This window comes from Cyprinodon tularosa, unplaced genomic scaffold, assembly GCF_016077235.1.
Source record: "Cyprinodon tularosa strain WSP-4 unplaced genomic scaffold, ASM1607723v1 ctg387, whole genome shotgun sequence".
Taxonomy (NCBI): Eukaryota; Metazoa; Chordata; class Actinopteri; order Cyprinodontiformes; family Cyprinodontidae; genus Cyprinodon; species Cyprinodon tularosa.
The window spans coordinates 1,277,210-1,288,458 of record NW_024039104.1 but is presented as its reverse complement, the minus strand read 5'-3'; the positions used below and the strand labels follow the sequence as shown (position 1 = coordinate 1,288,458).

Here is an 11,249-nt window from a genome sequence, read left to right as displayed (position 1 = left end):
GCAATTGGTACCAGTTATTCCCAGTTAAAATGTTTTAATTTCTAAAACAATCAAAATGACAGAAAATATGAAAATCAACAAAGAACATCAGCCATCATTTGATTTATTTTATTTCAAATAAGTTACAAACAGACCCTTATAATAGCATAGTGGCGACTTAGTAACAAAACAACAGAGGGTTTCATGTTTTTACAAAGGTGTGTGAATATGTTACATGTGCTTATGTTACACATATATAAAACACACAGGCCTAAAAGTAAGAAATGACATATATACAGAAGAGCTAACAGCCACATCATGCAGTCAGACACAGACGCACATGTCTAGTACTGGCATGTTTTTACACTGAACAGCAACAGAAAGAACAAGATGCTCATGTTGCAGATTAATTAAAACCATATTTTCCGTCTCCATCACATTAACAAAAGCTCAGTTGCAACAGGGAAAAAAAAAGTAAGATGTGCAACTGAAAACAGCCACATGTGAATGTATTTCATCTAAACATCATGCAATGTAGAAGCATCCTGTCATTTTTTGCTTCTTTATCCTCTCAGAGACATAAAAAGGATGATTATGCACTTAGATACATCCAGGACAGATTGACTATATACAGCAAAAAAAGTGTTATCTGTAAACCATGATGAGTGAGAAGCTCCCACTCGAACACCGTAGGACATCGAGAGACTCCACATTGTAAGGAAGGTGCACCAGTCAAAGCTGCATGTAAAAATCCAATGTTTCATGTGCAGTTTTTGTTGGGTTTTCCACAGAAATAGTAAGGAAAACAAAAAAATCCATCAAGATCTCCCTAATATTTGTAGTATATTTATAAACAGAACCCATATTAACTTCTCATTTAAAATCTAAGAATAGCTTTAATCTCACCTGTTCAAATTTAACATTTTAAACTTGTCAAGAACGGATTAATCAAAGCAAAACGTACCAAATAAATGTTAATACCTTCTTCTACTTTATAAATCAAGTTTAGATTTAATTATTCAAACTTAACCAAGATAATGAGACAAAAATCACAGTTTTTTCTCCTTGTTCCGTCATTAATCTAGAGAGTGAAACAATAAATAAGTTTTTTTTTTATTCAGCAAAACAAAGATAAAGCAAAGTATCAGGGAATGAATCAAGCCAAATGTTTTCTGAAAGTAAGCATGTTTTTTTTAGATATTGGAATTAAGAATAAAGCATGTCTACTCAACTCTTTTCTATGATACCATTTCTTGTTAATGAATGAAAATCTGAATCACGATTACAAACCAACCGTGTTCACATTGTTGACCTGTGAAATGACAATACAGCTGTGATCAGGAAATACGCCCTTATAATTCCTCGATGTGTTTTTACTCACAACAATGATGCACTCTTTTCTTTTATAGTGTTTAACTTTAGTCACAGAAAGCTGAGAAAGATCTACATAGACAATGTAGAACAGAATCAAAACATACAACCCAGTTTTTTATCGCATGGAAATATATCAGATAACAATCAAATATGAAGTAGTAAACTGTTTTCCGTTTTGACTGACTCTTTCAGTCATTTATATCATCTTTTTTAATAGAAATTAGTTTTCAGAACAAGTCTAGCACTACAGTGATGTGAAACAGGAAGTTCTTGGAAAAAAACAAAACAAAAACAAGAACAGAACAATGAGCCATGTTGGCATTAGACAGTTAATATACACCCACCCACAGTTCGCTTTCACTCCACAGTGCATTATTGTTTCTTCTTTTTAAACAAGCAGAATGATTGCCGCCTTATGCTGTGCGTTATTTTTTTTTTAGACATTTCTCCAAACGTCTAATTAAAGAAGTAAAATGAGGCAGAATGAAGACTGGAGTTCCTTCAGTGTTTTGCTTTCACACAAAGAATTCAAACCTTTTTCTTCTACTGCAATTCCTTTTTATATAACAGTTCAGTTTTACAGTAGGTTCCTTGCTGTCACTGGACATGTTCAGACATCACTTAATGCTTTTTTTTTTTAAGTATTACCCTAATAACATGCTTCAGATGGGCACCACTTCACTCTATTGCACTTGAAATTTATTCTCAAAGCTCCCCTTCAAGATAAATAAAAAGGAAAAATATTTTCCACAGTGTTTGATATAAAAGAGCAGTTATCGAACAGTGCTGAAGCCATACTGATTTTTAATAAAGTCAAAGTGTATCACAGTCCTCTCAAAGCAATAACACATCATATGGCCCCTCCAGCTTCCACGCAGAGAGTAAGTCTGGATTACTTAGTGCACATTAACTCTGCAGTAGTTCCACTTATAACCAAAACCAAAAAAAATCTCTGATTTGTGTCTCTCAGCTGAAACCTGCTTGTTCCTGTAAATAAAAGAAATAAATTAAATTGCATAACGAAACCAGCTAGTTATCAGCTGGCACATATTGAAAACAGAGTTTTATAAAATCCATCAAAAATATATCAGAAAGAGTCCTTGTTTTGCTAATATGATTTGGCTTCAAGTACAGTGATCTTGGTATGGCGATTATTGTGTTTGGTCCCTGGGCGTCAAGCTACGGCAGCAGGCAGTAACAAAAATATGTTTGTTAATTGGAACTGCAAAGCTTTATTTTTAGAGATTCCAAACCTTGACTAGGTTGGATAATTTATTATTGATGGTTTGAAGGAGTTAGACCAGACCATAATGGTTCATCTACTCAGACCCTGAAGAGTTAGTAAGAAAAGTGAGGATGAGTAAGTCTGGCAGGCATCAGATTGAATCCAGGAAGCTCTCATGAGTTTAAGCACAGTTTTGGTTTTGATTTGTAGGCAAGCTGCATCTAGAGAGGTAAAATCTGTCATGCATTGCAAGCTTTGTTATTCTGCAAGAGCAGAACTCATGTCTACCAAATCTGATGTAGAATCTATTGTCAAACAGGAGCTGTGGGTTTGTTTCGGACTAAAAATGAATCACATGAGTTTTTGTTTTTTCCCCCTTAGAGTTAGCTCTACAGTATCTAAGGGAGCCTGAGACTTAGTGAGTGGCTCATATTAATATAAAGTCCTTGTCTGCCTCTTCCCCCGTGTCGGAGGACTTCTTGCTGGTTGACTTGCTCTTTTCTGAGTTTGGACATCTGTCTTTGTTTTTGAAGGAACCTGGATCTTCAGAATCAGTGCAATGAGGGCTGGATCTCTGAGCATCTGATGCTGACTTCCCTGAAACCGAGAGAAAAACACCTTTACTGGAACAAGTGGAAAATAAAAGATTAATAATACCAAATGAAGCAGAAAATTCATTTCAGAATAAAATTAGCCCACCAACCTAAACCAATATGACCAGCGAAAATAAAAAGGGAAAAGAGAAACTATATTTATACTATAATAACTATATTTATGTGCACCAATAACAAGTTTTACTCAACAAATCCCGAAAACACAGTGAACCAAGGTTAACTTTTCTTTTTCTCTTGAGCGTCGTTTCTGAAGCAGGGACAGTTTGGAGCTCCATCATTATTAAAAAAGAAAACATCATTATTGTGAATAATAAGGTTTCAGAGTTTAAAAATGTCAGTCTGACACTATTATCATAAATTCTAAATATTTTCTATCATTTTCTATTTTTGCACTAATAGAAAGTCAGAAGGTTTACAGTGTAGCATTGATGCTTGAAGAAGAAAAAAAAAGAAAAAAAAAACAACAGCTCTTTAAGACAGACATCAGAGAAGATGCAAGAAAAGAAAATGGTCCATTTCATGATGCATATCAACATAAATCTGACTGTTTTAGTAGGTAACACTATGACCCGGATCCACGTGTTACATCTGGTACTTGCAAACTGAACAACAGTGATATAAGACCTTTAAGAGACTTATCAGATGATCCCGGTTAAAGCTGTTCAGAAGAGGCTGACTTTACTTTTAGCTACTTAGATGGTGTGTGTGTGTGTGTTTTAAGAGGAATAACACCATGAGGGTTTAGATGATTCAAAAGCTTGAGCCGATTTTGTGACTCACCGTCCTGAGTGGTTTTGTTGGTGTTCTGCAGATTGGACCCCTTGTCTTTCTCTGACAGCGCCCTCTTTAGGGTGGAGGGGAGAACTTTAGGAGATACATGGCCGCTGCTGGGAGAAGCTGAACTCTCATCTATGTGAAAGATTAACACAATAAAAGGCCCCATTGTTAAGTTTGGATATTTTTAAAATGACATAAAGGGACCAAGAAAGATAACGACTGCAGCCTGTGGACCCTGACAGCAGCCTACCTATGCTCCTGCTGCTGGTCCTTGGTTTCTGGGGGATGGTGGGACGAGCAGCTAGAGCTGGCTTTGCTCCTTGTGGCACAGGTGGTTTAGGGTTTGCTGGCCCTGCTGGGGAGGTTGAGGAGGCTCTGAGTCGAGCGACTGGTTCAGGCTTAGTTTCACCACGAGCTGAGGTCTTCTCTGAAGGAGCAGTGTTGGGTTTGTTCATAGAACAACTAATAGACTTGCTCTCTGTGGCTGTGGATTGGGGCTTGGCTGCAAACACAAAAAAAGATGAAAAAAACAGCAAAAGACCTTAATTTAAAATATGCTGTGTGTGTGTGTGGCCATGTCTTTGTTACCTGGTGGGGACAATTTCCCAGGAATATGCATTTTGGGACTTAAAAGTACTTGTGTGGACTAATGACTGGTCCCCATGAAGAGAACTTCTGTTTTTGGGGTGGGGGTAAGGTTTAGAGCTAAGCTGTGAATTGATTCGGTATGTGTTGGTAATGGTTAGGGTTTGGGCAGAGGATCCCGGTTAGGCCATAGAAATGAGTGGAAAACAAATGGAAGGTCCCCACAAGGATAGTGTGACACAACATGTGGTTGAATGTGTGTGGGGTGCGTGTTTGTGGGGGTGTCCTTGCGTGTATGAGAAACCTAAAAGGAGAATCTACTGTAAAAAACCCTTCTTAAACACTGCAAAAAATATAAATCTCAATAAGTTATTTTTTCTTAAAATAAGTGTGTTTTTCCTTGATTTGAGGAGGTAAGTAAGACACTTTGCCAATGGAACAAGACAATTTCCTTTTAAAATAAGAAAAAACTATTTTATCGTCTTATTTCAAGTAAATATTATCTAACTGTCTTATTTTAAGAGTGAAAATACTCATTCCATTGGCAAATCATCTTATTTACCTGCTCAAATTAAGGCTAAATATACTTAATTTAAGCCATTTTTTACTTATTTCTGGATTGTTTTTGCAGTGAAGGTACATTGGAGAATTTTCCTGAATTTTTGAAAAGACCCGCCCTCTCCACTTAAAAAAAAAAAATGTACATGCATAATCCTGTACCCGCTCCAGAGGGAACGCCTATTAAACACGTGCGAGAGCATGCACCAGTCCATTTCTCCTCATGCACGCTCTGTTTAAAAGTTGCTGTTTGCATCACTCATACAAGCTTACTTTCCAAAAGATTTGCAATTTTTCCACTATGTCAGACTCACCACCGATAAGTGAAAATGGGGACGAGCATGTAGGACGGCCGTACGTAAACATATCACCAGAATGACTGACAATTAGGAGGACCACTTATTTTGGTGATCCACCCGGAAATAAAAGATTGTCCTCTATACCTGTAAGTCTTACTGTAGTTTCTAAGGTCTGGGTGGACAGGGTCTTTCTGACATGAGGATCTGCTCTAATCTAAATGGTTCCATTATAGCTTTATAGTAGGTCCATTTTTAGGGTTGCTGACACTGCTGGAATGTAACTGCTGCCATCTTGTCTGTTTATTCTAATCATGTTCTGATGCCTTCAAACAACAGCTATTGATAAACCCCTGTAAATAGTCAGCTTACTTACTGTATGAGGGCAAATTGTTGAAGTTGTTTTAAGGGGTATCTAAGTAAAGAAATCTAAATACAAACACTTAAACACTTCAAATATATGAAATTTAAAAAATGTTTCAAAACATCTACTGTATGCTTTTCCTTCTACACCACAGTTACACCTCACTTTGTTTTAATTAGGACAAGTTTATTTGTAATGTACTTAGTATTTAAAAAAATCTCAAAAAGCTGCACAATTGAACTGAAAGTGCTGAAACTAAAAATAAAAAACTAAAAGATCATAAAAAGTTGTGTTTAGTAGTGATCTATTCCTTTAAAAACTGGATGAAACACCTTAAGGTGGTTTGAAATAGCTCAAAAGCTATGGATATAGTCTAATGTTGCTTCAAAAGCAGTTGTAATAAATCTGTGGAAGGATTGTCAACCCTTTGTTTTTCTGCATACTGTAACTTACCTGCTGCATTGCTGTCTGGGCGGTCGGGGCTGGAAGACTGCAAGACATAACATGGGATCAGTGCAAGCTCCAAACAGATGTAGGTATTTATCCTTAATGCAAAACTTTAACAAAAAAAAAAAAAAAAGAAATAAACTGCTACTTCACTAGGAGGAAATTCCTCAGTTGAAATATGTGTTTGGTGCATCACCGTGGAAAAATAGCAGAGTTCTGACTCCTAAAGAAGCTCAGCTTATTCTCTCTATGACCTGCATTCCGAAAACACTGATCCACCATTACACCTGAGAATTTATAAACAACAAAAACACATATGCTGCCACCTCTTACAGCTCAATAAATCCAGGGATCCACTTTTTGAGATTAACTATGAATTAAGCAAAGGAAGAAGGATGCTGCCCCCAGGAGTTGGAAGCAGTTTTATAGAACCACATTTTTTCTTTTACTCCTGATGAAACTTTATAGACATTTTCACACAAACAAAGGAATTCAAAGCCATCAGCCAGTGCATCACATTAGAGCAAATAAAATATGATAAAAAATGATAGAACATCTATAGAAGATTATTGTCATGATTAAATTTTATTATTTCTGTGTGAAACTGTTTTCACACCTTTTAGTCCTTGTGTTTATTGCTCGGTTTAGATATGTCAACTTCCAAGGTAATGTGTATATGTGCATGAATGGATGGATTCCTGACCTGTTTGAACACTCACCTTGTATGCTCTCCTCTCATGTTTAGCCTTCATCTCTGCCAGGAGGCCACTTCCAATCATCTGCACCCCAGTGTACCTCTTCCCACCCTGAGGACTTCCCCTTCCATCGGAACCCTCCCAGGGTTCATCTATAGAGTCTGGAGTCCTCAATTCCTCCGAGCGATCTGAGCTGCTGCTGTAGTCTGTGGGCTGTGAACGGGTGGAGGAGTCTCTGCGTTGGGACAGGAGCCGTTAGGAGGTGTTAAAACTGAGATGCAGGTCAGGTGGGATGAGGAGTTACCTATACCTGGACTTTGGTTCAGGCGGTGGGCTCCTGATGGCCACCTTTGGGGAAGAGGGCTCTTCTGGGAGGGCAGATGCTGCAGCAGAGGCTGAAGATGCACCACAGGATGTGGGAGCTGCTTGGCTTTTCTCCGACTTATCTGATTTATCAGACTTATCAGATTTGGAGGATCTCTTGATGAGATTCAGAAATCCTCCTTTTTTCTTCTTCTCTCCGTCTTGAGATTCTGCACTCTTTAAGGAGCGTCTTAACAAAAGACAGTAAAAAAAAAGAACAAGATAAAATGCAAACATTTATTAGGATATCTTTTATTTCATTTATGTCAACGATCTTTCTCACTTTGAATCCATCTTGGTAACTTTCTTAGAGAAAAATTCATCGACTCCCTCATCGACCCTGCCCATGAGGCCATTCTGCTCATTGCCATCTTGAGATGGAGTGTTATTAGTTTGCTGTAGGAAGAAAAAAAGAATAAAAATATCCATCGATAGTGAAACACAATAAAAAACATGTTATTTTAAGCACTTGCGAGGTCCCTTATTTATTGAGAAAGACTTCATAATATTTCTAACTTCAGGTTTGACTTGATTTAAACTGGTTAAAGTGGAGCACTCCTTCACTTACAGCCACTTTACTAGAATGCATCTTTTTGTTCCGTCGAGGGCGTAGTTTGGTGAAGTGTTGCAGCTTTTTCTCTTCCTCTGACGGCAGCTCTGCGATGCCTCCGGATGGACGCTGCTCCGCTTTGGGCGCCCCCGCAGATGGAGTGGGAGGAGTTTGGGATGAAGTGGAGGCGTCCTCCGTGTAGAGGGGAACATCCTCCAGAGCTTTGTCAAGATCAAACTCCATCTCTGCATGTTTGTAGTTTGAGATGTTTATGAAACATGTAAGTATCCATCATGCTGTTAACTTTAGTGTCACACAAAAAAATGTGGAACTAAAACACGCTGCAGCTACTTGTAAATACAGAAACACACCTGGTCAGACGTTTATGCAAACTCATAGTACATCAACTTAATTTATCTTAGGTCTTCCTTGATTTGTTTAATCTCTTCTATTAAGGCTAATCTTCTGAGAGGTGAAGTTTACACATACAAGCTCAAATACAAACATAATCTGCTTACAGTAATATTTTGCTGAAAGCTGCACTTTAAGCACACGTGTTTTATAGCAATCAAACTTCTAGCTAACCAACCTTTTTTTCATAAAGTTCTTTTTTATTAGTTTCCCATCATAAACCTACAAGTTTTAAGCAAAGTCCAGAAATGTTATGGTTCAATTTAGGCTGCTCTATCCATTCTAAAACAAATTTAGTTTTATGTTTTGGATTAATCTCTTTTTTTAGCTTGTCCCACATGGGCAGGGTGAATAGCAACTAGAGAACGTTCTGGTCAAATGAGGCAGAGACAGAGTTATCTGGCCACAATTACAACATGCATTTTTGTAGTAAGAAGTCTCAAAACTGCTATTAAACATAGAACTAGGTACAATATGGTATAGGGCTGTTTTATTGCAGGTTGTACTGATTATGTTACACATATTTAATAGATGATAAAGTTTAAGGATTACCTCTTAATCAATTCATTTAACAGTAAACTAACAGCTATAGGATTACAAGTTTGGGCCTTTTTGGTATTTCAACACAACAGTAATAACCGCAAACACACGTCAAATATATTTTTTTGGTTTGTTTTTAATAAATAAGGCAGCCTGATACAGAGTCTACAGAATATCTCCAACTTTTATGTACAATTCACCAAATTGTTAAGCAATACCCTGCAGAGGACAAACCTCTGAAAAATAAAACCAGTGGTTGGTCGTAGTGCTTTAGGATTTTCCAAAAAAATCTAAACTGTGATTATTTTTAACCAGTATTGCGATTGCTATTTTATTTAAATTTTTCTTTGCACTAACTGCAAGCTTGTACCTGTAGATGTTTCACCCCAGGCTTCCAGTTTTTGAAAGCTTACTTGCCCAGAGTCCATTGTTGCAGGACTTTACTGTAACTTTTGTGCAAAAAACTCTTTACTTCTACTTCCATGCTAGATATTCAACTAGGCATTCAACAACATGATGAGTACATAAAGTTCACACCAGCACCCTTTCTAAGGGTATAAAAGAAAAATCCTATAATTTCTTTAAAGGTAAACTAGGAATGATCAGAAACAACTAACCAAAGGCACGAGACACAGGACGCAGCATTCTGCTGTGGATGCTTTTCCTTTTGGATTTGGGAGTCATCTGAAAAGACCAGAAACTATTAGACATGTTTCTCATCTGGGTAAAAAAACACAAATCATGATTTCAAACATTCCTAAAATGTATTTGGAAACGTTTGGATGTGCAACAAAAAAAATAGGCAAGAAAAGTTGTCTTTCGCTAATATGTCCAGAGGCAAGTCAGCGTGAAAATAGAAGGACTTTCTGTTTTAGGTCGGTCAGGATTAGAGAACTGCCATACCAAAGTGTAACTGCCAAATCTGTTAGTGACTCAAAGAAAGATATAAGTGGAGTTGCTTATAAAGTGTTGCTAAATCACAGTGTTTAAATCATATAAAAATATTTTTAAGTGTAATCCGTTGTGTTTCTCATTTGGATTCTGAAAAACAATCAATTAAATTTCAATTCAGTTTATTTATATAGCGCCAATTGACAACACATGTCATCTCAAGGCACTTTAAAGTTCACCAGATCATACAGTCATATTTGATTTGAAGTTTTTCACATCCTGATAATGAAAAGCAGTGAACATCATGAAGAGGAGCAGGGTGTTATTGCAAAAAAAAACTAATGTTAGCATCTATAAAATCAATTATTTAGGAACATGTTAAGAAATTATAATCTTTTTGACAAATTAAAGTGCATTTGTCCCAATTTTTAAGCAGATGAAAAAGTGAGCAAGCATATCAAAGGGAGGTTAAAAATAAATACAGTGAGACAAAAATGTGGAGAGAAAGAAAAAGTAAGGAGAGACAGTCCAGAGTTACTTACGCTGGTGCAGCACAGAGTCTCCAAGGAGCAAAGGTAGAAAGGAGGAACAGAGGAGAAGTTTGAAGAGAAAATAACACACTGCAAGACTAAAGGAGGAAAAAGGAAAACCTCATGCAGAAAGAGAAGAGGAAAGAGGGGGGAAGACGATCGAGAGCAGGTGTGAAAATACCTCTGTGTGATAAAGAGAATAAAAGATGGAGGATGACAGGAAACTGTGCTGCTTAGGCTACAGCAGACTGCACTGGGACTTCTCTTCTAAGCGATTAAAATACCAACAAAGCAAATGAAATAAAAATTTATATCTCAAGATTAAAGCTAGATCAGTATCTTATAAATATTCTATAAAAAAAGGGGGCAAAAAAAGTTATGTTTATTGCCTCGTGTTCATATATTAGTTTGTCTGTTTGGTAAAATTATATAAAGTTAAACTCTGTGGGCAAATGTCCATGTATCAATAACATTAAGCCATTAGTTCATTAATGTATATTAAAAATGAAAAGCTTTATAAGAAGTTGTGTATTTAAACATTTTTTTTAAAACTCATGCAAATGATTAAAAAAATTCTTAGTAAAATACCTTATCAGGTTAGTAATAAATAAAGAAAACTAGGAATTCAATAACACTATTATGGAGAAATACCAATACTGACATTTTAAAAGTCAGGCACTTAGTAAAAAAACATTCTTCTTTTTTAATTCCATTTGCTATTTTTTAGCCTTAAAGCCAGAACTTAAGATGTGCTTCTGTCTTCAAAGGTATAAACAGGCAGAGAGAGATTAGCATATTTCTATTTTTTTTTTCCAATAGAACCAAAGGTACAAAGTCAAAAGATAAAAAAGTACTGGACTTAATAAAATTCTCTATAGGACCTGAGATCTGGATGTTAAAGTAGTCTACAGCCAATAATCCTTCAGAATTCTGGAGTGTTGGGGTGGGGCTTGGATTTCAAGTGCAATGCCACTGTGTGGCGCCCGGGGAGAAATGTTGTGTTAAGGGTTTTTGCTCAGGAACCCAGAGTGGAGGCTGTGGGGGATCGAA

At 36.8% G+C, this 11,249-nt stretch overlaps 1 protein-coding gene across 4 annotated transcripts in view; it reads right to left on the bottom strand.

Moving 5' to 3' along the window:
- Positions 1–87: 87 nt before the first annotated feature.
- LOC119791333 (F-actin-uncapping protein LRRC16A-like) overlaps positions 88–11,249 on the bottom strand; it is a 78,100-nt gene continuing 66,938 nt past the window's right edge. For 2 of the 4 annotated variants that reach the window (XM_038297378.1, XM_038297379.1), the window contains 10 exons: positions 10,212–10,229; positions 9,396–9,462; positions 7,846–8,072; positions 7,561–7,673; positions 7,225–7,467; positions 6,939–7,149; positions 6,226–6,262; positions 4,220–4,471; positions 3,973–4,101; positions 88–3,175 (listed from right to left, as the gene is read on the bottom strand). In XM_038297378.1, the coding sequence (XP_038153306.1) occupies positions 3,006–3,175; positions 3,973–4,101; positions 4,220–4,471; positions 6,226–6,262; positions 6,939–7,149; positions 7,225–7,467; positions 7,561–7,673; positions 7,846–8,072; positions 9,396–9,462; positions 10,212–10,229 (1,467 nt within the window). In that variant the 3' untranslated portion in view covers positions 88–3,005. The remainder of the gene's footprint in view (positions 3,176–3,972; positions 4,102–4,219; positions 4,472–6,225; positions 6,263–6,938; positions 7,150–7,224; positions 7,468–7,560; positions 7,674–7,845; positions 8,073–9,395; positions 9,463–10,211; positions 10,230–11,249) is intronic. The other 2 variants (XM_038297380.1, XM_038297381.1) reach the window with 1 other exon arrangement.